At 39.5% G+C, this 27,186-nt stretch overlaps 1 protein-coding gene across 1 annotated transcript; it reads right to left on the reverse strand.

The window, feature by feature from the left end:
* Window positions 1-1,879: 1,879 nt before the first annotated feature.
* Window positions 1,880-22,451, reverse strand: LOC104499982 (desmoglein-1-like). The gene is made up of 16 exons (XM_010143563.1): window positions 22,404-22,451; window positions 15,694-15,729; window positions 15,287-15,415; window positions 14,434-14,589; window positions 14,141-14,288; window positions 13,112-13,275; window positions 12,728-12,862; window positions 11,993-12,178; window positions 11,556-11,815; window positions 10,560-10,702; window positions 10,196-10,414; window positions 8,671-9,201; window positions 6,685-6,833; window positions 6,110-6,170; window positions 4,283-4,491; window positions 1,880-2,851 (listed from the first exon to the last, which is right to left on the reverse strand). Exons 1-16 carry the CDS (start codon window positions 22,449-22,451, stop codon window positions 1,880-1,882), a joined length of 3,546 nt encoding a protein of 1,181 aa, XP_010141865.1.
* Window positions 22,452-27,186: the final 4,735 nt, after the last annotated feature.

The raw sequence follows: 27,186 nt of genomic DNA on the forward strand, positions 1-27,186 counted from the left end.
AATGAATGGTTCCAGAGACTGTACTTACAGTCGGCATGCAACATACAGGAACGATTAACCCTCCTGAAGTCAATGTGACGTTAGTGATACTTAAGATAATCAAGGCTACAAGATGAAGTAAAAAAAATGACAGATACTATGAGGAACATCTAACACGCTCAGTTGCTTCAGAAAAGAACTGGAAGCCACGGAAGACACCTTTTCTCACGGCAGCCTTGGGTTTGGTCATGACTCCTGGGGATTACTGCTGGCATTGACTCAGAGGACAATGCAGGTTGTCTTTGCAGCAGATCTAGTCGTATTTCCAAAAGCATTTTTGAAAAAGCCTTTTATTGATATTAGCCTCAGAAACTTCTCTTCCAGTTCTTCTGAGATAAATTAATCAGGATATGCAAGTGAAAGTTTCTCTTCCATTCTATAGAGTGGGAGGTTCACAGACAGCTCTTAAACTTTTCACTAACCTATCCATCAAAGCTGAAGAAGCAAAATTTGAGGGAAAACTACTGGTTTGGTGGTCTAGCAAGAAAAGCTAGTCCCTCTGTATAACTCTGTCGTATTTACACTGAAGCGATGTTGCTTCTATACATATATGTTGGTTTCTATACATATGATACAGAAGTAAAATGAGATAGATACTCTATTTCAGTATTTTGCTCCTTCAGACCATATTCCAAGACATGTTAAGGTATTATTAGAATAACAAAGTCCAGTAGAGCTGTTTTTGTGGGAAAATAAAAGCCAGATTTAATTAAGATTATAGAATCATAAAGACTTTTTCAATTAACACATTCAAATAAACTTTCAAAATATCAATGCAAAATACATTGACATATGAAATAACAATTCTCCACATTGCTTATTGACAAATTTGTGTTGCTCCCAAGATTTTTTTTTTCTTTTCATGAAGGACTTCAGCTACCAGTGTCAGTGATACAATATTTGCTATTTCCTCCCCATATCACAAAGCTTCTAAGATTTTATTTTGTTGTCAGTATTAGAAAAGACGACTAGCACAGTATATTATAGCCCTCTTAATATAACCTGACATTGGAGATTTAAATGGGAGTCATAGTGCGGCACAAAAATCTGACTAAGAGCTCCTGGTTGTCACTAAAGTCCTTTTAGATTTAAGTAAAGCTGTAACGGTAACGGAAAAAAGATGATGGCAACTTCTTCCAGGGCGACAGTGTCAATGTGGCAGCGCTGGCTGCGGCAAATCGCTGGTCACACTCCTCGCCATGAGAGTAACAGAATGGCAGGCCGTGGCGGAATGTTGGTTTTACTGAGAACTTCAGAAAGTAATGAAAATATATTGTGCTTATGCGATTATTATTTATAACTATTGTAGGTGATGAGAGAGTGCCGGTTTTGTAGCGCTCCTTGAATTACATGCAAAGTAAAGTGATGCATTTGAAAGTGCTTGTTTAGTCTTGAGTTGACTACTTGATAATTACATTCTTTTCCTGTCTTGTCAGTGAGGGGCTCTTAACCCAAATCTACGTGTGGTGGGAGATCGCTCGGCAGTGCAGAGTTTTCGCAATTTGTTTATGACATCAATTCGTGCAGGTACGGTATGCGCTCAAGGATCCCCTCTCAGTGCTCTGCTCGGCAATCAGATCTCTCTCTGTTTGTACGCTTGTAGTGCTAGGTGAAGAGAAAGAAATAAACCTAAAGCTAACTCCAACTTTCCCTTCGCTGACAGAGTCCCGCGTTTGACCTTGAAACGGGGCACCCTTTGGAGATCCTCACACAAGTAGGAATCCCTGAAACTTTAGAACTATTTCCTAGTTATAAATAATAACAATATTCTTGGTGGGTGGCAGCTAACGAGCGTTGGTGCAAATGGCAATTTCGTCAGGAAGGGACAGCGGCAGAGGCCTTACTGACTGGAGTACTGCACGGTGCTGTACTTTGTCACTCTTCTCCGGGAGGTGCCGGGGGATGCTGTGCCCATTGCCTGGCCCAGGTGAGGGTCGGCGCCGAGCATCTGACCTGTGCCGCTCAGCCCCCCCAGACTTGCCCCTGCCAGGCCTGTGCTGCCCAGGCTGCCCATCCCGGACCCTGACACTACCCTCTCGGTGACCACCACGTTATGGGCATTCGATAACTCTGCGGGAATATTTATTAAGCTGCCTGGCATGCCAGAGGCAGGTCTGAACACCCTTTCTGTCACCACCACATTTGATCCGTCTACTAAATCGGGAATGCTCAGAGAGGTCGGGAGGCGGGAGTTTGGCGCAATTACTCTTTCCGTGACGATAACATTGGACCCATCTGTGAGATCGGGGATATCGAGCATGCCGCGCAAATCAGAGGCAGATGCAGGACCGACAACCCTTTCTGTTACGACAACATTGGATGCACGCAGTGGGTCAACACAAAGAGCGGGGGAGCCGGAGGTGTAGGTCTCAGTCACCGTCATGTTGCCGTGGAGCAAAGGATCCGTCATCGGCCTTGGGGGATGTATGGTTGACCCAGATGTGTAGGTGTTTTCAGTGACAACCGTTGTAGTGCCGACGGGAGGAGGCATAGGTGCGCCTCCGTTGACTACGATGGTAGTTCCTGGTGGTGGGAGGTTCAGATCGCCTTCGGGGTTGGGAAAGGTGACGTTAACGCCTGGCCAGGGCAGGTTGACGTCAGGGAAAGGTTCAATCTCTTTGCCCAGACAGACCTCTGCCAGCGTCTTAAATTTTGGTCCTAATGTATCCAAATAAGTTTCATCTATATCTTCTCCGATAAAACTGCAGCAACCCACAGAGCCAACAGGAGTACCGACTCCTTCATGGTCATATATTAATAGGCAATCATTAGCTGGCCGACCTTCATCTTCGTCTGCGTATACGAATGCTTTCTGCAGATAGAAAAAACAGAAGAAAGAGTATAACAGAGTGACTTTTCATCAGGCTTTTAACCATGAAGACTGGAACAGTAGTAAGGGTTCCCTAACCACAGTAAGGCTCATCTGACTTGGAAAACAGGACATCAGCTGGACAGATTATATCATCAACATTTTTGTGACCTTGAAATAAGTTTTATTCAAATGTTACTCATATTTTATTCTTGTTTCTGCAAACACTTACCATCTCAAATTTGGTCTGCAGTCCGTGTGTCTGATTGTGGGGTGAAAGAAGAGAGTGAAAGGGAGGGGGAACGAATGTACTCTTTGAGCAGCAATACTCGTATGAAGTGGTAGGAAGAGGTGGATCCCCTGGCAGGATGGCGAAGGGAGCAGCGGAGAGGCCAGGACAGAAGGGATGGGACCAAGGAAGGTGTTGTGAGCCCAGAGGGGCTCACTATATCCATTTTGAGCATAGTGGTGATGGCTGATTTGTGGCCTTGGGAATGGTGGGGCAGTCAGTACAGAGAGATCAAGCAGGAGAATTTAAAGTAAGCAAGGGGCGGTGTTGGAGGAAACAGGAAAGGACAAAGCGGGAGGTTGAGGATGGGGAGGCAGAGGGTTTGGAGACTGAGATGGTGAGTAGGGGGGTGATCTGTGGGGGCCTGCGGCTGGCAGGCAGTTAATCCATAGCGCTCCCAGCCTAGGCAGGGAGATCATGGTCTGAGAGAAGACCATGCTCCGGACTCCAGGACTGCTCTGTCCTCTCCCTACTGAATCTCATTTAGACTTTGAAATACAACAATCCTTATATATTAATAGTTATTTTGGTGACATATGCAATTGTAGTATTTATGACTCACAGTTCATGTTAATTATGAAAATATATCCCATTAATCCAATAATCATGTAAACTCCATAGCATATTTTTATACCGTATATGAATGCTAATTAATATGTTGTCAATTAGAAAACTGCGTATTTATGTAATTTGCAGTTCACAAATCTTTTAGAGAACAGAAATGGCAGTGAGGAATTAAGTGTACTGGTGTTCTCAGTCTTTAAGAGTTAAAGTAATTTCATTAAACAAGATGTACAAGAAGTACGTGATAACAATTTCACAAAGCTATTATCTATTTGTACACTGAAGAAGGAGGCAAATACGTAAATTTGGTGGTCATTTATGAAGCTGAAGTTGCTTGCTACCAGTTACTGCACTGTGTCCATCAATTTTACAGGAGGGTTTTTGAGCATTCAAATCTACTATGCCAGCAGCTCAGAAGCAATACTACCAGTGTCGTGTTTTTTCCTAGTTTTCTCACACCAGTCTTATATCATGGAGGTTTCAGTTTGAGTGGAGCTGTTTTGGATTTCCACCCTGTAGCTTGGAGAGGAGAATCTAACAGTAGGCTCACAGATAAAACGCAAAGAAGATCAGGTAGTTACCTCAGAGAAGTAGTTGTCTAGGAAGGCCATGTTCACACCTCCTTCTCGATACTCTTTGATTGTTCCTCCAACCGACCCTTTCACTTCCCCTGTTCCAGAAATTCCTCCAGCTGTTCCGTAACCAGTACCAGTGCCATAGCCAACCCCTGTGGTTTCTTCAACACCAGAAGCTACGACTCCTCCTCCTCCGTATGTGTTTGTATATATGTCTGAAAGCAGAAAAAATTATCCTTCTCATGCTCTGCGAAAATTTACACAGAATCTGCCAGTTGTTTTTACAAATAGTACCATGACAAGATACCAAGTTTCTAAAGGTATCTTAGACTGATTTCAGTCCCATGAGCCAAACATTGAAACTGCAGTAAGAATTAAGCGCATATTAGCAGACATCTAAGAGCTTGATTTTTTTCCCTGCGGCAATGCTGCACGTGCCTATGTGCTTTAGAAAATCGATGATTTATTTGTGTAATTGGCTGGAGAGATTCCTCTCTCTGGTGTAAGTATATGCTCTCACGGGATTTGCATTAGAAAATCAGATAATGCTTATGGATATTTATTCAAATACATAAATGTATATTTATGATCACTTCGGGGTTAAAATGATTTTGCTTTAAACTCTTTTCTAAAAGAAATAGTTTTGTAACTCACATTTTGTAGTCATTAGATTGTTAAGGGGGATTTGAGAGAACAACAATTCATCATAATAACCACAAGGGTTCATAATGCAGAATGAAAAATGACCTTTACAAGAAATCATAAAGTCATACTTACGGGGTTTTATTTTCTCCAGATTTTTTCATATATGGCAACAGGGAACGAGTGGTCTTAAATATCAGCATGTAATATAATAAACCAACTGCATACAGCAGTCTTGACTGTGATTACATTGAGAAATATAGGCTAAATTATGTTGTTTTTTCATTTGATCTCATTAGTCTCGGTTTATAGAAGATGAACCAGGGGCTTTCACCATAATGGTACTGAGCAGTGAAAATTAAGTAAATCACTGGTGCAAATCTTAAACTTTTCAATTGTCATGGCAGCAGAACTTCTCTGAAAACAAAGACACTTAATTCATGTTCATGCCCCAAAATGTTCTCTTTTGAGTTTACCTTAAGGATGAGAACATTTTTGAACAATCTATAGACATCAGAGAAGTTGCCTTGCAGAGTGACAGTTCTTCCTGTCAGAAGCTAGTGAAAATGGGTCTGTGCCAGCATCCTTCCTTCCTGTTGTGGAGTAAGGAATGGGGAAAAAGAGAAAGTAGCACTGCAAAGTTTGACTTATTCTCTATGGCCACTGAATTTCTGGGAGAACCTTATCTCAGAAGCATCAGTTTATTGTGCTCTGTACCAGCTTTCTGTCCAGGCTAGTGCACAAATGGTCAGGAATTAACTCGCCACATGACAAGTCCTGTTCTCCCTTGTGAGAAGCAGAGCCTGGAAATTGGGAAAAATGGAGCCTGTCACCACTGAGTTATAAAAGAAAATTTCCTTATTCTGCCCTCAAGACTGATTCCTACTGAAGCTTGTGCCTTGTAAAGATCCTCCATTCGGTAGCTGGAATGATAAAGAAAAATTGCCTGGGATTTGAAGGCCTTAGCGGATATTTCAAAATAAATGTAGTTTGCAGAAATGAATCTGCTCAAAGGCTTTAACCTGGGATCCTTTATTCATACTGGAATTCCTACTAGCATCAGTTTTTCTATCTGTAGATGGAGGATTGGAACAGTTGGGTTGAAGCTGAGAAACCAAAGTGCTTCTTGACTCAGAAGAAGTTCTGAAAGCTTTATGATAGCGCACATAGAAAAATGTCGGATCTGCTTACCAGAGGGTTCACCAAATTCACCTCCTGCAGCTGTTGTTGGGGCAAGAATGTGTGAGACATCCTGGAAAACAACATTTTGACTCCTTGAATTGTGAATTTGAAATTTGCAGATGAAAACCAAGACTTTGTGAATCATGTTAAGGAATTACCAGTCTAAACTATTAATTACCATCTCCATGAAAATAAAAAAGAAAAAAAAGAAAAAAAAAGAAAAAAAAGAAAAGAAAAAGGATTCTATCCAGGTTTTTTTCATTGTCAAAGTAAAAGGTGATCAGTGAAGATGGTTTGTGTTATCTTGTCCTTCTTTGCACTTATTGAGTTTTAGCTGAGGGAATAACAACACCAAATTGTTGAGCCAAGATAACCGAGCACAACTCAAACCACACAAACTCCTCCTGCAAAAATGTTAAATGTTAATTAAGAATCACCTTTCATATCTGCCTGGGAATTGTTAGACAGTGCCAGGCTTCTTTCAGAAGATGTCACAATGCTACAATCACTTTCATGCTTCTCAAATGCAGTCTTTTCTGTAAATATGAGTTACTGTGGGTTTTAGAAACATGGGATGTACTGACCCTGTCTTCAGGCTGTGCACCTTCTATTCCCCACGGATGAATTGCCCCTTCTGTGCATTCAGGCACAGGTTCAAATCCAGTCCCAACTCCAGCTGCAGCACCAGGTCCACAGCCGCAACAGTCGCTCATTGACATCAAAATTGGAATCACTTAACAAGGAAGAAGAAAGGAAATGGAGATTTAGGACATCTCTTCCTCACAGGAATAGCTGTTTTTCCCAGAGGGCAGGTGCTCAGGAAATTTTGAAAGATGTCTTTTAAAATGTTTCCAACCAAGCAACCTGCAAGTCTGGCTTTCAGAATCATTAGCTGCTTTTGGAAATGTATATATTTGGAAATTCAGAATAACTTGTATCTTCAGTTATAGTAGAGCAAAGTGGGGGTGGAGTAGGGCCTGTTACTCCAAATTTATGCCTATACACCTGGGAACAGACTTTGATCTGTCTCAGCTGAATGAATGTAAGTTGCATATGAAAATTAAACAAACAGAACCAGTCTTGCTACGTATACCATTCAGTGATACTCATTCTTGATGTATAAGCGTGCATTTGTCTCTTCAGATATTGTAATTGGGAAGAAATACACATTAGTAAAAATAGAGACACGGGAATCAGTGGAGGGATATCCGTCTGGCTGCAGAGGTCTTTGGCTAAGGCTCCAGCTGCATTTTTCACATCACATATACATAATGATAATTTTGAAAAAGCAATAGAGGCAAACCCCAGTTTTAACAGTCAGGTGTCCCAGTGTGCTTAGTGGCTTGCTTAGTTGACTGAAGAACTCGGTGCTGGAATTGCTGAATGCTTTAAACGCCAGCATTGCACACATTGCTCATTTTAGGAAGGCTCTGGCTGTCTTTACGTCCTTAACCTAGGTGGCTAAATTAGTAATCTCAGAGCACTGCGGAGGGAGTGGAGAGAGGAACAGTTGCCAACACCAGATTAAGAAAAGCATCTCAACCTCTTAGTTTAACATCAAAGTGAACTGAAGAGAAGAGGAGAAAGGTCTCTGCAGTGCACAAAGTGCTGCCTCACGTCGCACGACTAAGGGCATATTTACTCCAGACTACCAACTAGGAGAGGAGATTTCCAGAGGTAGAAAGAGAGTCTGTCCTGCAACATTAACCACCTGGGAACTACAAACAAAACAGTTGTTTTGTAGCTTCCACATTTTGTGTTTATGGATTCCTACTAATCAAAGATCAAACCCAAAACAAACACCAAAAAATCAGGGGAAACCCCGTTTCCTCTGGTTTTAGTGAGGATTTCTGCATTGGGGAATTTTAGATGTTGATTGCCTGATGCCCAGGCTGTGAAAGAAAGACAATCATGTCTGATTGTAGAGGTCTGAGAAGTAATTGCTTGCATAAAGTCTTAACTTGAGTCATTCTTAACTCATATTTCTTCAGAAATGCTAGGACATGGGAATGAATGATCTGGTTTGAGCCTGTTACCACAAATGCTTCTCATTTTTAATAGACGGAATGTTTGGCAGAAGTAGCCAAAAGCTTCAAAATTTAAGATGGTTATATTTATTGCTCTACTACTGGAATCTGCCTTTGAGTCCAGAGGAAGCTTGCTCTTTACATCTTTTCATACACAACTTGGAGCTGATATTTGTCCATTTCTTTCTGTAATGTAACCTGAGTACAAATTGCAAAGTGAAATTTCATAAGAAATGAACAGCTCTTGCCCAAAATCTTCTGAATCTTCTACTAAGCATTTTCACTCTGTCTGATGGTCTGAGAACTGATTAACACCTTAGGAACCCTAAGTCTTAGGAAGGAAATTGTAGTTTCTAAGTTAAATATGTAGAATATAAAATATATAGAAATTCTTATAATTTAAACCACTTTTTTTTACTCTGTCAAGTGGAGCATGGGAGCCAACAGGTTAACAACCAACCAGAAAAATCACCTTATTTAGAAGAATTTTAAAATAGACTTTTTAGAGAATTAATAGAGTTATTTTCTTAATTTTATACTTACGCACAAATATTAATCCACCAAGAAACATCAGGCCGATGGCAGCACTGCTAAGTGTGGTAGATGATAAACTTCTGCCAGGATATACACTTCCATCATAACTATCAGTGGTTCCAGCATATCCGTCGTATTGACTCGTACTGTAATCCTGCCACTCCGTGTGGTCCTCATCTCCTTCTCCAGGTCTATACTCACCACTTTCTTCTTTCTGGCCTCCTCCACCAGTATCACCACCAATAGTACCACCTCCAGCAGTACCACCTCCAGCAGTGCCACCTCCAGCAGTGCCACCTCCAGCACCGCCAGCACCACCGCCAGCGCTGACACCCTCGCTGCCGCCGCTGGCCTTACCATCACCAATGATAATTACTTTTGTGGCCCCACCGAAGCAATAATTACGACTGTCACACTGACAAGCTTGCACGGGAATTATATACGGTCTGGCGCAGCGTCGGCCTTGGTTATCTCTTACATTGATATGGATCTTATAAAAGTAGAAGTCAATGTTCTGATTCATGAGCTCTGCAGAGGAAGCTTGAGGGGAAAAAAGAAAAGAGAAGAATATTTAGATGAAGGTATTGACTATAAACACTTTAAAAATCTAGAATTGTTGTGAGTACTGTTCACAGAAAACAATGAGGACTATGTGTTCCCATTCTAAGATCTTCAGTTATTTATGTGTCCTTACTCAAAGGTGAAACTTATGATATTCATCTGTGATAGTTTTTCCTTTTGGAAAACCTGAGTCAGATCAATCTAGTCATCGCTTTTTAACCTGAGAAATTTAAAAGGGGAAAATGAACTTTTTTTCTACTGATTTTTTCTACTGATTTTTATTTGTGCAATAGTGGACATAAAAATTGCGAGTTTTATACTTTCTTTTTCACTCACAAGGAGTTTACATGTTTTCAAAAGATTTTTAAACTTATGCATTTGCATCTGCTTGAGACAAATAGGAGACACAAGAGTAGTTGTAATTGTGATATTTACCATTTAATATACTCTCTATGCATGCAGTCAGTTATGCAAATTCTGTCATCTAGTAATGTGTGATCTTTATCTGCCATTTTGATGTGCCTCTCATAAAAGTAAAGCTCTGCTGACTAAAAAGCTTATAAATTTGAGAGTTTTGTCATATGCTTAGGATTTTTTAAGATAATATAGAAATAAAAAGGTATGAAATTACTCCTTTTGAATTACCTCATTAGGTTTAGACCAACAGAGGTGCTTATCGTAACTACACTCAAGTAAAGTTTTGCTGCCCTATTTTTAGCAGTATATTTTTAGTTTCCTTTAAAAGAAAGTAACTAGGTAAAGCACATGTAATGATTCTAATTCTAGTTCTAATTTAGTTATAGTTGATTCATGGATTCAACTTCTTGGATTCGTATGAGAATAAAATCACATTTAAGTGAGATTACAATAAATTCTAATAACTGTTTTGTTTGGTATTAAAAGGCTATCCTAATCTATATTCTTAGATATTATTGTTATGATTTATTTTGTTATAAAATGTAGATTAATTTACCATTTATTGATCTGATAATCCATGTAGTTTGAGGTTCACCATGTATGCTGAATGTAAAGGGTAGACCTTGTGGTTCACCGCCCCTGTTCTTTGCCGTGATGATCACCGATGGGGAACGCATACATACTTTCCTTAATTCAGTGCTGATAATTGGGCAGTTGTCGTTGATGTCTTGCATTGAAAGCACAATGGTGCCAGTAGCAGTATATTGAGGAACCCCTGTAAAAAGAAGATAATTGTGGTCAGGAGGGAACATTGGTACTATAAAGCAGTTCAGGTGGGAAAACTGAAGACAGGAAAAAACATGGAGAGAAATCTGGAACAAAGAGAGTTTTGTTTCAGAAAACTTAATCTCTCTTCTTACCTCTGGTGATAGCCAGAACCTCTGCTATGTACTGCCCATTCATTACATAGCTTGATTCCCAGTTAACAACTTTGTTCAGTCTGATTTCACCAGTGTTTTGATTGATTCTGAACCAGGCACCCGGATCACGTCCTATACTGTATCTGTATTTGGTGAAATAAAAATACTCAGCATTATGTTATGAATATATGCTATTACGTATTCATTTTGTGAAGAATATTTGTCACTTCGGAATATTTTCCTTTAGGCTGTGCTAAGTCCTATTGAATTTCACCTTGTTCAAGCAAAATTCCTGTAGACTTCCAAAGATGTAGACTAGAAAAATAATTAGGAATAAAGTAAATGTGTAGAAGTCCATTATATTTTGAAAGCGGCATCCTAGTTCGAAAGTAAAATCTCTCCAGACCCTGAAAACCTTTACTAGAAGCCTTGTTGATGTCAGTAGTTAAAGCCACAGCTCTTCCTGTAACATCCTACAGTTGTGTTTGCTAGCATATTTCTCTCTTCTAGGAAAGCTTTTCAAACCTTTGTGAATTGGATGTATTTTACTTCAATCTACATTAAAAAGTAAATTATGGTCCCATTACAATTCCTTTCAGCAGAAATAAGGGTAAAATAATTTAAATTTTTTATTTTTTACTATGGAATGATTCGTTAGTGACCTCTTCTATACTGCTTGTAGCAAACATCTCGAGAAAAAGTAATATCCGGTTGGGTTAGAAAAAAAAATCTGGTCTGATATATTTGATCTACAGCCTGTTAGAAAAATTATATTTTCTTTGTCTTGTACACAAGGCTAAAGAAAGTAGGTCAGGAAACAAAAGCAATCCTAGCTTAATAATGGGCCGAAGAATATACTATTGCATTGCTATTGTTTTATTGCTAATCTATTAACTCCTTTTAAGTGGATTTTTAAAGCACCCTTTAAAATGCCTATTCCTCATGCCTTTGAAATCTCAGTTAAAAGAATCACTCCATCCAGTGAGCAGCGCTTACACAACATTTGATGCAGTAGTTCCTCTGTCCTCATCGAAGGCTGTGTATGTTCCCACAACATAATTCACTCTTGCTCTTTCTGGTACAAAGACTGTCATTGAAGACGGATTAAATCTTGGCGGTTCAATCTGATTTTTTACTTCTATTATGAGGGGTGTCCCAGAAATTTGGTACTGATGCGCAACAGTGTGGTGGAAGTCAGCTACGTTTTTGACACCAATCACCAGTGAGTGACTTTGGAGTTGTTCATAATTCAGTTCCTAAAAGACAAAACACGGAGGTAATAAATAAAAGTTCCTTTAATTTTATGTAAATATTTTCTATTTTAAGTGGTTGAGTGACAGTGTTTTTAAGCACTCATTTGATTTTGTTAACAATTAATTAAAACTACTTCAAGACAATGATTTCAACAGTTGAACCACAAGATTTATCCATACCTTGATTACTCTAAGGATTCCTTGATTTGTGGCTCGATCTGTAACAATTTCAAAGCAGTTATCTTCATTACCGGATATAAAGAAAAACTCTGCGAACCAGTTGTCTGTAAACTCTTCGTCTGCATCCAGAGCTTGTATTCGTAGCAGTTCTGAACTGAGTGAATTTTCTGAAATACTTGCTGAAAACTGGAATGACAGATGAATACCTGTTAGCAAACACTAAAATAAATGATGTGAGGAAAACACAGCTGACTGCAGAGATTCTACGGAAGGACACCCTGCCCACAGTCCATACCACTTCTATAAAAATCACGTGTTGTGGGTAAATCGTGATTCGGGCTGCAGATCTGAAGAGCTGTATCACCTCAGTGTTTGCAGAGGCAGCTTAGAGGAAATGGATTTGTGACTTCTATAAGAATAGATCATACAAAGATTGGGTTAATCGACATAATCTGGACGTCTTGCATGGGTGTGGACATGTGAATGACTGGATTTCTCTGAATACAGAGGAGTCAGTGTCAGAATTGACTTCTCTGAATAAAAAAATAATCTGCGTGTATGTTTTCAGAATTGGTGCGCAAGTGTGGGATGGTGTTTTGAGCGTGCTGGAAGGGAACAACGCTGTTACTCCAGGGAGAATTCAAACGTGAAAGCGCCCTAGTAAGCCCTCTGCTATCAAACCGTGCTTTAAACAGGATTTTAAGAGGGGTGTTGCTTTTGGTATTAGAAACTCACAGAGCTTTGAGCAAGAGTTGGGAAGTTGTCATTGACATCAATGACTTTAATGTTACAATTACAAAGGGATGATATTCCATCCGCAGCTCCATCCCGGTCTGACGCCTTCACCACAAGACTGTAGCTGCTATGTTGCTGTCACAGAAAGAGAAATGAGCCTGTTAGAAGGATCACCTGTACATCTTAAATCCTCAGGTCTTGCTACTATTTCCTAATGCAGGAGTTTACCTTAGGCATTTTAGTATAATATATAGAAAAAATGCATTTCTCCCTTAATTTTTGCAAAAAACGCAACCTGTTTCTCTCTTTCTTTTTTCCCCCCAACTCTTATAACCATATGCACCACAACATCATGTTATTTAACTTTGGGGAGGGAACTGTTACCTCTCTGTCAAGATAATTTGCAAGATGGAGTTCTCCGGTATATTTATTCATAATGAACATGGGTGGACCTGAAGGTTCCTGGCTCTCTATCTTGAAGGCAATTTTGGAATTCAAGTGATTTGGTTCATCTGCATCTGATGCAATTATTTTCATCACCAGAGTGTCTAAGAAAAAAAAAAAATTAAATGATGAATCAGAAAATCTGATTTGTTTCTTCAAAAAACTCATCAAGGCAAAGCTAAAACTCGGGTGTATAAATGGTAGAATCCTCTCTGTTCACTGACATTTACAAGGAAAAACTAAAATTTAGTTTTGTAGTGCTGATTCTGGCAGAGTATTAATGACTTGAGTATAATGAGTAATGTAGATATTCACTGGACTTCTTATAGTCACCAGAGGCACTGTGTAAAAACAGTAAGTGCTGAGCTTCTAGGTAGTCATGTAAGAGATCTCCGGTTTTAAAGGAGAATTTCTAGGAAGTAGAAAATGAGCATTAGGTGCTGTATGCATGTATAGTGTTGATCAATGTACTTTTTGTAAAGGAACCATTTTAGTGATTTAAAGAAGGATTTATTTAGTAATAATTGAGTATTGCAACTGCAATACTCAAGCTACAAATACAAATATTTGAAATAGAAAAAAACGGGAAAAATAGATTTTATATACCCTCAAATGAAAAATAAGTGTAGGTTGAATGTAATTTTTTTTTTTAATGATAAGGAATGAACTGATGTATTTTAAATTTTCACATCTGAAAGAATATGCATGAAGGCATGGTTAGAAACTGGAACACTCAGCATTCATGTGTGAAAGGTATGGGGAAAGGAAGCATCGCTGCTTAATTTTAGGCAATGAGGTCAGATCCCACCTCAAACAGCACTTGGAGGAGCATCTGCGGCTCCTTCCTCTGCAGTAGCCCTGGCCAATGTATGTCATTGCCTAAGAAAAAGTAGAATGAGCACCCCAGGTTTATATTAACTGCATTCTGTGACCTCCACTAACTGTAACAGACATAACACAGTTACTTACTGTCCATGCTGTTTTCTTCAACAGATCCTGTAAATACAGTTTGTGCAAATATAGGAGGGTTATCATTTATATCCAGAACTCTGACTCGAAGTTCAAGAGGTGGTTCCAAATCCAAACCCGTCACTGAGTGTTTAGCAAAGCAACGTATCTAGATAAAGAGATTTACTTGTTTTAAAACCAAAAGTGAAGAAAGCAAAGAAACGATCTGAAGCAAATGAATTTGTCTCCTTCTGCCCTCCCTGCCCCACCCTGGGTCCGTCATTATAGAGGTAAAAGCAAGTGGAAGTACTTACCACAAACACTGGGGTTACTTCCCTATCCACTATCGATGTTATATTAATTTCTCCTGTTCTCGGGTTAATAACAAATATTCCATAGGGGGCACGATCAATTCCAACTCCAGAGATGCTGTATGTGACTGGGTTGTTTTCTTCACAATCTGATCGGATCTACAATAATAAATAATAATAATTTATGCCAGTTTACCAAGGACACCTGCAAGGCTTTCTTTCCTACTATTAGTTCCTGTCAAAAAATGTCTCTAAGTTCAGTTTCTCAACCACTTATCACAAGGTTCAATTGACAGAATCAATGGAAGGATCTTCTACAAAACAGTGAACCTAGAGATCCTTCTGCCCTTAAGAGATGGACAGGCTTTCTATTTCTCTTAAACCTTCTCACAGAGAAGCGGAGAGAGAGATTTCCAAGAGCATCACAGTATGGCTGGACCTCAGTAAGGGTAGGGTCTTGGTGAGAGGATAGGAAGACTTCTTTGCTGTGTTGCCCACAGAAGTCATGAGCTATCCTTGAAATTCTGCTCGCATGTTTCTCAGGGTGGAAGAAAAAAGAAAGATATTGCAATCTGGTATACAGATGCTGCAACCAAAGAGACTATGGTTGGAGCTCTCCAGGAAGCAGACTGATGGCAATGTTCTAGGAAGCCTTTGGTAACTCCTCAGCAGCTATGTGGATTCATCTTATGAGACTGTGTCAGCAGAGCCGGGAATATTGCATCATCTTGCTTTTATTCTACATTCCTTGCTTTGACGACTCTAAGCAAATGTACGTTTAAATCTCTGCTTTTATCAACTTGTTTTTAGAAAAACTTCCTTGTCAGTGAACACTTTTGCTTTTCTTTCTACTTACTCTGGCAATTGGATTCCTCTTGGAATTATCTTCTCCTTCTCTGCAAGCGGCAGCAAATTTGATCCATTCACGTTTTTGTCTTCTGAAGGTTTTCCATCTTGCCATTCCATTTTCATCCCATTCTTTTACCTTTGAGAGAGAGTTCCAGTGTCATATGACCAGTAACCCCAATCCATTTTAAATTAATTTAGATTTTCCAACAATAAGGAGAACTTTTTTTGAGAGGGTGAGCAGGTTATTACCTGCAACTGTTTAATATTTAAATATATTTTGAATCTTCAAGTTCAGAATTGTCTTAGTTCAGTATTTTCCATTTCATTTTTGCATTGTCACATTTCATTTGATCATAAAACCAGTTTCTGAAGAACTATATATTGAAGAACTATATATGAAGAAATATATGTTACCTCTACATGAAATCCTGTGCTGAAATCCAGGAGTACCTGCAAGAACAATAAGAAGATTGACATATAAAAATGCAGGGCAAAATGCAGTAAGCAAACCCCAGCTGCCACACATTGCTCTGCTGCTGGGCTGGAGTGGTACTTTCTTTCAAGCCTCTTGCAAAGGCCTATCTAGGCAGTAGCTACAGGTCTGCCATAAATTACTTTGTGCTATTCATTTTTTTCTATATCCATCACTTGAACTCCTTGACAGGTTAACACCTTCAAAATTAATTCTCTCTTTCAAGGCGGAACTTTAAGTTGGAATAGATGTGCCGTAGCAAATTTCAAGTTATACCTACATCAAAGTACGGCTGTCGCACAGATTGTTAGGTTGTAACACCTCAGCAGAAGAAAGTGATTGCAAAAGTTGCTATTAAAAAGTATGGCTAGGAAAATAGAAAAGGAGTATTTATTTATTCTAAAGAACTTATTCTTTATTTTTTCTTATTTATAAAGTCCACAGTAGACCTTGAGCACTTCAACCAAAAAGTTCAACCTTGAGCAGTTCAACCAAAAAGAACAAAAATGTTTCCTTGAAACTTCCCGCTGAGGTTAAAGAGATTCCGTGCAAGATGTAAAGCCCACTGCAGTCATCAGGCAGATTTCCCTGGAGCGCAGTGGGCTTCGATCTGAGGTCTAACTATGCGACCAAAGTCTTGAGTAAATAAAATTGGCAGGATCAGAAGCAATATATAATTACTTTTAAATTTAAATTATAGAGAATCCTCAATTTCTTGATTAGCACAATTTAAAAGAAGGCACAGTATAATTAGCCTTGTTCCTAAATAAGATGTGAAAACTTGGTGAATGTACCTCTTCAGAGAATCTCTTTTGGACTTAGCACCTGCCTCTGCTCTCTTCAGATGAGAAAGGGTGAAGAATATGGAATTTGCAGGGCTAGATGATTGCTTCATTCATCATTGGGAGAAACAAAATAGTCAAGTGACTCAAAAAGGGTGGCAGTTTCTCTTTTCTAATCAAATATCAAATGGTTAACATCTGTAGTTATTAATTTTCCACTTTCCTTGTTTCCTAGTACTGTTCAATAGGTGGGGTTTTTTTGTTTTGGGGTTTTTTTTTGTCTGATATGTTTTACCTGGTGGGTTTTATGTCAGTCATACTTGGATAAAATCTGTGACAATCTTTTTCTCTATGGTAGCTTTACCTCATGGGACTTTCCTCACTTCAGATTGATTGCATTCTTCCATCAAGGCTGGAAGATGAGCACAGGCTTCTTTCCACTTACTTTGTGTTAAAACAACGTCTTACAAGCAACAGATTAATGAACTGCAGCTCCACGCTCCTTCCTCTTGTCCCCCTTTTCCCTGTGCCATAAGAGGCTCACCATCTCTCATTTACAAAGAAATGAATTCTCCAATGAATTGATCTTGTCCAAAACATCCCTGAGACCTTGGCACATAACGGATGCCCTAATCCGCTTCTGAATGAGGGAATTTAGTCTGTGGATTTACCCATTTTGAGTGCATAGACTTTGAAATTTATCTGACTATCCATGGATTAAGGATTTTTTTTTTTCTCATTTCTTCAAGCAAGCTATTGACATAAATGGTTAAGAAAAGTCCTCTGCAGGAGAATCATTGCAATGTGTTCACGTTGTGATCAAAGCATCAATACATCTATTAATCTGAGTTTATGTCTTGATCATTATTTATATCTTCAGCTCCAGAATGGGGTTCAAATTCATATAAAGCCATTGCTCATCTCAGAGAAGGGACAATGTCAGACTCCATTCAATCTGTGGGGCTTTTTCACCCCAGTGGGAGCTCAGACCTGTCCTTTTACAACCCCTTTGGAGTCTGGGGAAACATGGGAGAGCAGAACTGGCAGATTACACCCTTATCAGAGAATGTGGGTGATGAAGTCCACCAGAAACAGCATGGATTCCATGTTTCTTATCAGCAGAGCAGAGCCAGTGAGTACAGTGAAATCCTCTCCACCCTCAGGCTGAAATCCCTTCTGGCATACAAGCAATTGTCTTGACCCAGAAAAGTATGGGTGTACACCTCCCAGTGCAGTGCTAGTGAATCTCGTCTACTGTCTGCACCCTGTGGCCTATTCTGTTATTTAACAGTGGAACTAGTATCTTGCATCCAGCCACATGCTCTCATACTTTGCAGGCCTAACTGAAAAACTGTCGGTCTTGAGTGTCTCTGAAATAAGGATTATGTCTGTAAAGAATTCTGTTAAGGACAGGAATACTCATAAAACACCTGATTTCAGCCTATAGGGAGTTCTGTTTTCAAGCAGTGAAGACTATTCAATTTACGCTGAGTTTCGTCCTTTGGTTTTGAGCACCGATAATGGGAATGTCAGGAATTTGTTCATCGGTAGTGCTGGGGATTGTAAATTTAGGCCCCCGTATTCCCATGCTCGTCCCGTGCTAGCTAAGAACAAACCTATTCTGCTAAGTGTTGCTAATGGAATGACCTGAAAGAAGTCTTGATGGTTTTGAATCCCGAGTTCCTAGTACAGTTTGTGATATTATTTGAAAAGGCTGATCCGATGATGCCTGTGTTTGATATGTCTCTTAGGTAGTGCTGTGTTATAGGAAGAAGGGCAGGCAGACACCGAACAAAGTTGTTGAGTTCACCAGCTAAACCTCAAGAGTTCTGGAGTGACATCTCTCCAGCTTGATCCAGGGGTGGAAGTTCCTCTGCCTCCCCAGCTAATGTTTTCAAGTCCTCTGCTATCACCAGCAGTTGTCTAACATCTCTCTGCTATGCAACCCCTTTTTTCCCAGTGCTGTTTCCAACAGAGAAGTACTGTCTCCTAGCAGGAAACTCCACCATGCTTCTAGGTAGTGAATGAGTTTCCCTTCTAACCTAGTATCCGGGTACAGTACTTTCTATAGATTAGAGCAATAGGAGCCCCTGGAACGCGTGGGATGCATCCTGAGGACCTGGGGGTAGGCAAGCTGGTCAGAACGATACCAAGATTTGCTGTCCTGCTAGTCTCTGAAAGACTGTGAAAAAAATGGAAACTCTGCAGAGAAGCTAGAGGCTCATTGCAGAAGCTGTTTCTGGTTCGGGCTGGGAGAGGTGCAGGCAGGAAATGTGTTTGCGAGGACTGTCATTTGCACAGTGCCCTGGCTGAACACTTGTCTTTTGCTGTAACGATACAGAACCTGAACCATATGTCCAAAATGACACCTTACAGAGTCACACTACAGTTATTCTGGATTTATTCTGATGTAACTGGGAACAGGATTAGGCCCATAGGATGTGTATGGTCTTCACATCTTCAAAGCAATTTAGAAACAAGAATTAACTAATCATTAATTGACTGCCAAGCAGTATTACACACAATTATGGAATCCTCCCTCCTCCACCTACTCAAATCTAAATGACTGAACACGCCTTTAACATCTTCCCAGCATTATTCATATTGGATCTGCTTCTCTCTTTGAAGTCAACAGTGGTATTGTTATTGGCCTGGATGGGAGGAGTGCTGAGAACTCACACATATTATATTAGTCATCAGGGTGCCATGGTAGCTCTGATTGTGTCAGCATTTTGGGACTTTTACATCTTTCTTGCGCAGCCAAAGCTCTGACTAGTAAAAGGTTGAAGTAATGAACACTTCCCTTTGTTAATGCTGCGTCTCTTTAAAAAATAAATCAGTGCGTGTGAAATAATGCGAAGCAGAGTTGAAACATAAGACAAAAACCTCTTATTTTAAAAAGAAGTCGTTTGTTCCCATTTAAATCGAAACAGGAATGTGTTTTTTGTCTGTACTTTTTATATCTGTAGGTCACTAATGAACATGCTTTTTCCAATTTAAAGGGAAAGTTTTTCAGGATGATTTTTCTGGCATTTTGTTTGCTAATTCTGCAGAAGTCAGGTGTTTCTATTGCTTCCTGTGTTAGCAACTGACATCAGTATGTTTATTGCACCCAGGGTGAAGAATCCATTGCTATTTCAGCTGAAGTATGACAACGCTCATGTTTTATTTATTTTAAAATATATTTGTCCAAATAACTGACCACTTTGGGGAAGTTTCCACCGAGATTGCTTCTATTCTACTGAGTCATACAGAAATAATGAATTTCCATTCAGTAACTGAGCTTAATCATTAAAAAAATGAACAGAGAAATACTTTCAATACAGGACGTGTGCCATTACCATTCAAATTTGAGTTTTTCAAATTAGTCAGGCTAAATCTCCCCAATAAATCTCCTCAATGAAAATTGAGTTCTAATATGGCTTAGAGTGCTCTACCTGCAAATGCGTGTTTGCTTAGGGGCCATTTTTTCTTAGGATTGTAAAACTGCAGACTTAAGAACCAAAACTTAGGTGTTAATTCCTGGATGTGGAATTGCTTCAGTTTCTATTTCTACAGTAAAATTATTTGGCAGAAGAACCTGCAGGTTCCTGGCTACATCCAGGCAAATGTTTTGCATGCATACGCAAGGAGAGGATTTGGCCCCTTAATATTTTTGCGTGCAACCAAGTTGTGAGTAGGAGGTGCAACCGTAGCCTAACAACTGGAAAAACAACCAAAAAAGAAGCGTAGATAACACATGGGAAAATGTAGCCAGACAAAAGTGCTTATAGGAGATGCGGTGAATTCACAATTATGAGCTGTCACATGATAGCTGGCAGGAGAAGAGTCATACCTGATCAAACAGGTTATTTCCATAAAACGTGTCTGTGCAAGTATCACAAACAGAACTCCCTTACTCATGAGAATTACGCCTTTGAAGTCACGTGAGCAGGGGTTGCAGAATCAGTCCCACCAATGGTGAAATGCATGCAGAATATTATTAGTTTCAGGGCTGGTAAGTTTTCTCTTTTTGAAAGTGCAGTAATGTACTACAATATGTATAACTCCACAGCAATTTTATTTGATACAGCTTACTAACAATGTACTGGCCAGACGCACCAATCAGAGAGGTGATTTTCGGGAAAGATTAATCAAGCTGAAAACCAAGACTGTTTCTCAGAATAGACTAAAATTTGCTACATAATTTATAATTTATTTCATCTCCACAGTTTGTCCGTCAGCTTTCTATAAAGTGCTGGAAGATGCTATTAAGCATTTCAGGTCACTGTGAACACCTCTGTGCAGAACGCACAATAAGAACAGCAATTGTTTACTCTGGGTAGTAAAAGTCCAAGTATTTGATCATCATCAAAACATAACAGCAATTTTCACAATTGCTCCTTTTTCCTGACCCAGCACCTATCCCGCATCAGTCACAACTAACAGCAATACACCGAAAGATTGAAAATTGCTCCAGAGCTGCCGAAAGAAGATAAAGCAGTAAAATCTCTTTTGAACAGACAGGGCTTAGACACAGTACAGTACGGTCAAGTATTTTTTGAGCTTCGACATATCAGGAGTATGCACTACCAGGTAACTGAGTTAAAAAAAAAATGGTCACTAATGCTACACGACAATTCGGAAGAGTCAGTGTGATGTGCAGCGTGCCAATCTCAGAGACCTCTGTGCTGCAGAGTGAAACAAGCAGAAACTCATCCGAACCGTAACTTGTTTTTGCCAAGTTTTATCGTCATTTTCTTGGCAACTGCCCTGTGTTGGTTCATTCTACTTTACTGACTGCAGAGCTGTCACCTAAAATTAATGGGTTAGTTTTTCAAAGTATGTCTTAGAATTTCATATGCTATAACAGCAAATGCTTTTCCCTCTTTATAATGTTTCTAGAGAGGTCAGTACTGAGAATTTATCAGACAACTACGTTTATTAATACATTGCATAAAATGTAAAATTATGTGAAAGCCAGAGAAGGACATAAATATCCTAGAAATCCTGTTCTTTTCAGTTTTTAAGGCCTTAAACCCCTACCTAATTTCAGAACGGCAGCACAGACGAGTAAAAATAGTCCATGCAAAAATCAGATCACAGGTGTAGGAGGGCATCTGTAATTCTATAAAGTCCTTTCTGGGTAATTTCCATGCCTTGATGAACACATTGTACAACTATGCCGCTTGACCATAGCCACAATTTTCCTATTACAGTGAGAAAAACAAACCCGAAGAGCTACACTTTCCTCATGCGTTCACTTGCTCAGCACATGGTGGCTCAGACACTAATGCACTACGAGACAGGAATCCTTTGTAATGTGAAGTAAGAGGCCAAGTCTTGATTTTTACTCAGCTAAGGTCTTCACTAAATTTCGTGGTTTTCTCTAGAATATAGCTGTAGGATTTGGTCAGCTCTGAAGCGCTCGTGGTAGGCAGTTTAGAAAAGGAGATTTGCCCTTCATATTCCCTCAATTGATTAAAAAAAATAAAATAAAGACACAGAACCAAATGTTATCCAGTCAAGTTATTTGGATTTTTATCATGATAAGACTTGTGTTAATAGCAGTGACTCCTTAAACAGTAGCCGCAGACAACATTCACCTGAAAAGTCATGCATTAAACATAGAAAGTCACATATTGAACATCAACAGGCTGCAGAAAGTCAAAATCAGAAGAAACATTTGTCAGCATTCAATGAAAAACTAGATTATTTGTCTAGAATCTCCAGAAGTGCAGTTTAAAATAAGCACGGCTTTGTTTTTTATGCTCAACTTCACGAGATTTTTTTGGGGGGTAGTTTACACCGTGAAGTGTAATGATCTGCGGAGGAAGACTCAGCTGTCATAATCACAGAGTTTACAAATAGTATTTTAAAATCCGACTTACCAATAAAAGGAAGAGAAAAGCAGGCGTTCGGTGAGGGAACCAATCCATGGCATCTGACTTCTGGGATACAAGTCCAACTGAGTTATGGTTACAAGCCTGTTCCCTTTCCCCTCCCCCCCCACCTCCAGTGTCTATTTAAAAAGACACTCAGTAGATGTCCTTATACTCAGCCCTTCAAGGTGTCTCTGCCTCCCTCAGAGGGAAGCACTGAAGATGGTGTATAACAGAGTGTCTTTCCCCACCCCAAAATCCTGGGCTGGTCTCACCTGAAATGCTTGACAACATCATTATTGCTTGCAGGTAAAAGCGAAGAGACACACCTTAATTATTATTGCACTGAAACCCTTTGTTGGATACGAAAGGTTACGTTTTAAAAACAGAAGGCAAGCTTCCCCGAGAAGATCCCGAGTGATTTCTAAATTACTCACAACTTAAGGAACCATTAAAATGGAAACTTATCATCACTTTGAACGCGATTTCTCCATGCACCAAATTCGGTAGAAGAACTTAATGAATATTACCGTAAAGAACACGGACTTTAAGGAATTTTTAGTTTGAGTTAAAATGTAAGTCTCTGTTTACTTCCAGGGGTGAAGAAGTCAGTTCCATTCACATTGTTCACAGAAGTGCAGCCCTTGGCGCAGAGCGGGGTTGTCGTTGAAGAGGTAACATTAATTTGGGGGAAAACCCCAGCGTTTTATTCATTAGGCCACAAGAATGTCTGAAGCACAGGAAGGAGACTTTCTGCTTTTACCAGCTGCAAAGCCTCCTCATGACATACCTTTCCCTTCCTATGGGTTGTGCTCTCACTGACGCTGTGAGAGGGAGACGTGCATGGTCCCGTGCCAGAGAAACTGGAGATCTGCTCAAATCAACAGCTCAGCTCGCGTCTGGCCTCACGTTGGATACAAAATGAGCGCAGATATGTGAGGGACAGGGAAATCAAAGAGGATTCCCCACTTTGCTCAGCAGTGGGTCCCTCTGTTCTGCAGCACAGGTGTTTTAAGTCCCTCCTTGGATCCTTGGGACACCTGAACTACCCCATAATGGGCAAGAAAAAGACAGAGTGAGCTTCTGCTCTGCCACTAAACCTGGGAGGAGGATGCACGCTTCGTCCCTGAAAGTGCAATACAGCTGGTGTGACCCTGAGCCTGCCAAGCCCCCCACGGTGCTGGGCATCTCCCAGGACTGAACTCGAGCCGGGAGAAGAGGGCTCAGCACCCCTGGGGCTACTCAGCACCTGCCGGGATGCGGCCCCGTGCTCCTGCTGGGTAAGCAGCGTCGCAGCCTGCGCACTGCTTAGCGCAGGGGCATGGCCCTGCTGTCGCTCGGCTTTTGGTACTCACCTCAACGTGCCTGGCAGGGAGTCAGTGAGGCAAATTGGGCCAGGCAATGCTAAATGGATTACATCTAGATCTTCCCTTTTCTGGGAAATTTTCAACAATCTGAAATTTGCTTTTGGAGTAGGTAAAAATAAAATGTTATTTTGTTATATGTATATTCTTTTATGAACCAAAGTATCTTATTTCAGAACTTTTGCTTGATCAAATATTCCAAAATATTCCAATTTTAAACATTTTTCCTTCTAGATTTTTGAAATGTTTGGTTTGGAGAGTTTATTTTTCTTATTTTACAGAATTTTTGATGTTATATTTTATTATTTTTAATGTTTCATCCATTCTGATATCACAATTTTTGCAGTAAAATGGGAAATATCCGCATTACTAATGCAGCAGTCAGTGGTTGAAGTGGGCCAATACTCAGGCATTTCGGAGTTAGTTCTATGCTTTCTATGTAGGGGAAATACACAGAATATGGGCAGACGTGGCTTCAGAATGAATAGTTCTCAAACTGCTCTACAGACATGCACAGAGTTGGGAAGATCCGTGAAAGACGATAGATAAAACTTGCTTTATTTAGATTATCAAGAAATCACTGCAAGTGATTTCATTGCAAGCAAGGAGCTTGATAAGGAACTAAGGAAGGCTGAAAGTGCGTAACACTCAAAACTGCTCTTGGCAGTTCTGAATTTCTGTTCTGATCACTGAAGAATTTATTTATTGCAATATATATATTTAGCTGAAGAATTTATTTACTGCAAACATGAAAATGCAAGTTCTTTTACAGACCAAAATACCTCATTTTGTTGTGTCCAATTTTTTATTATAACAGGAGATAATTTGATCTACAGAAGATGATAACGCCTCAGACAGCAATAATAGTCCCAGCAAAAGTGAAAACAACCCCCACCCCCGCAGCTGTTACACTATATCTCTCTGTGCCATATCTCATTATGAAAAAGAGTGCACATGGACTCATCAAAAAAGATAAATAAGAATAGTCATTCAATGGGAAAACTTGTCACATTATTTCAAATGGGATTTCAAAACATGTTCAAACTTTCAGAAACATAATTTGCACATTAATAATGATAATAAAATGGTCTAGTCTAAACAAAAATGACCATGAAAAGTACAGTAGTTTGATCTAGCTTGAAGAAATCCTCAACTATTGACCACCAATATTGTGACTATTGGACCTAGTAAGTGAGAATTAGTGGCATCCATCTAACACTCATTTGGTGCTCTCAGAGCTTTTCTCTCCTTTACATTTTGTATGAAGATTTTTGTGTTTTTTCCCTTACCCCTGTTAGACCTTACAGAACAGAAGAGGATAGGCTCCTGGATCATTGTGTAAACAGAGATGTATAATTCAAAACATAATTGGCATATAATGCAATTAATTATAAATTCACTTTTCATTTCATGGAAAGATTTTCAAATGTTTTAGTGTCTAAAAATTCTGTTGGTCACTTACTGGTATTGCAAAACTAGTGTAAGGTAACTTGAATGCTTTAGAAATCATCCTTTTCCTATTGCACTGGACTCATTATGTTTAAACCAATGCTCCTGACTCATTTTTAAAAATGAGGTGTAAGCTTTTAAGGCTTCTACTGCATCAGTATTTGATGCAGCTTACTCTCTCTCTCTGTCTCACACACACACACACGTATGTATGTATATACACTTCAGTCAACTTTCTGAGCTTCTCACAGGAAAAACTTTGGTCCCATAAGCCTCCTGGCACCGTCCTCCAATATGAATTACAGCTGTCCCCGTCCTGGGGCTTCAAGTGGGGGCTTTTGCCCCAGGTCTGCAATGAGCAAGTCCCCCGTCCAGGGTTGCTGTCCTCACTGGGTCAGTTTCCTCTCAGTGTCTTTCTGAATTTCTAAATAAATAAATCTTTTCCACACTCATAAAGGTTGTTTGACTTCCTGGTTATGAATATAATTTATTTTCATATTTAAATACCTCTTTTTTTTTTTTTTAACATTTACCATGGTGTACAGCACATAGGAGCTAAAAAGACCTTCACAGGACCCAGAAAAAAACAGAACAGGAAATAACAAGGAATGACATGCTAAAATACTAATAAGTATCTTCATGGCAGAAAAGCTATGGGTATTTGTATATTCTGATAAAATTTTAGTACTTTTCATATTTTGATATTCTGAGAACCATCTAGGTAATGTGCTAGGGTAGTGCTTCTATAAAGTGGCCAGGTCTCATGGATGCAAACGCTGATTTTTTTCTTAGAATCTGTAAGATGTCCAGTAAGGGGATGAGTTAGTGGTGTAAGATACATATAAGAGCAGTAATAACAATAATACGGTGGCTCTCTGTGCATTTAATTTCACAGATAATTTCTTAATGCTTAGATGGTGAAGTACAACCTTTGTGTCTCATCTAGATGGCAAAATGTGATAAAGTTTTTCACTGATGAAATTTCTGGCGTATTTGATTGTTAATTGTGTCTTTAAATCAGTGCTCTTCACTGAACAAAACTGACCAACGTATTACCTGTCATTTGCAAAATGCATGAAAGTGGCATCAATACCCGTCAGCCTGTTCTTGCGACAGACGGGTTGAAGAATTGGTATCATCCGATTCTACAGTGTATTATGACTACAAAAGGAAAGGCTGTAAGATTATTTTGGATTGTTTGTGCCACAGGTGAAGGAGGAGTAGCCACTGATGATGAAGAGAGAACTCAACTGCAGATAAGAAATTCCAGCTGGCATAAATCCCTCTCCAGCACTTCCGTCAGCATGGGGGCTGGCAAAAAGCCTTGCGCAAGGGGAGCTTATCAACAGCTGCCAAGACCCCCTCCCTCCAGGGCAAGTGATGAGGTTGCCAAGTGAGAATGCTAAAGGACTCAGGAAAAGGAGGTATCAGACCGGGTATCTCAATCAGATGTATGTGGCAGGTGTTTTCATACACGGCTAACATCAATGTTCCTGTAGGCTACAACTGACAACCTTAACTCGAGCTGTATATAAGGGGGAAACACGTGAAAGGAACTAAATGTCTTACTTTAAAACTAAGCTTAATACAGTCTGGGGTGATAAACCCAGAACTGATTTAGGCATTAATTCATCATGATTGTGGTAAGACTGTTACAGACCAGGCTATTGTGGGTATCTTGATTAAATGTTTAAATTAAAAGATTTGTCACTTTTATTTCCTTTAGTTCTTCAGTTTTATAATATCAATCACATTTTGTAAAGTTTTTCTTTTTTATTAATATTTATTTTTCAGTTGTTTTTTTCTTTTTTCTTTGCTTTGCTTCAGTCTTTTTTTTAGCAGGAGTTTCATTCTGATTTTTTTTTCTTTTTCTAGAATCCTCAGTTTTTCTTTCTTAACTAAGCATACGTATTTATACAGTTTTATATGACCCACAGCTGTAAAGCACATGCTTATACTCATTTGTGTAACAAATAATC

The sequence above is a fragment of the Buceros rhinoceros genome, unplaced genomic scaffold (assembly GCF_000710305.1).
Source record: "Buceros rhinoceros silvestris isolate BGI_N320 unplaced genomic scaffold, ASM71030v1 scaffold2769, whole genome shotgun sequence".
NCBI lineage: Eukaryota > Metazoa > Chordata > Aves > Bucerotiformes > Bucerotidae > Buceros > Buceros rhinoceros.

Bases quoted from the DNA above. Each gene is read 5' to 3' on its own strand.
- LOC104499982 (XM_010143563.1), bottom strand. From the start codon at position 22,451: ATGGATTGGTTCCCTCACCGAACGCCTGCTTTTCTCTTCCTTTTATTG. The intron at 12,179-12,727 runs GTGAGTTTCTAA...CTGTCATTCCAG, and splicing joins CAACTCTTGCTCAAAGCTCT to TTTTCAGCAAGTATTTCAGA. The intron at 6,171-6,684 runs GTCAGTACATCC...GTTGTTTTCCAG, and splicing joins GTGCACAGCCTGAAGACAGG to GATGTCTCACACATTCTTGC.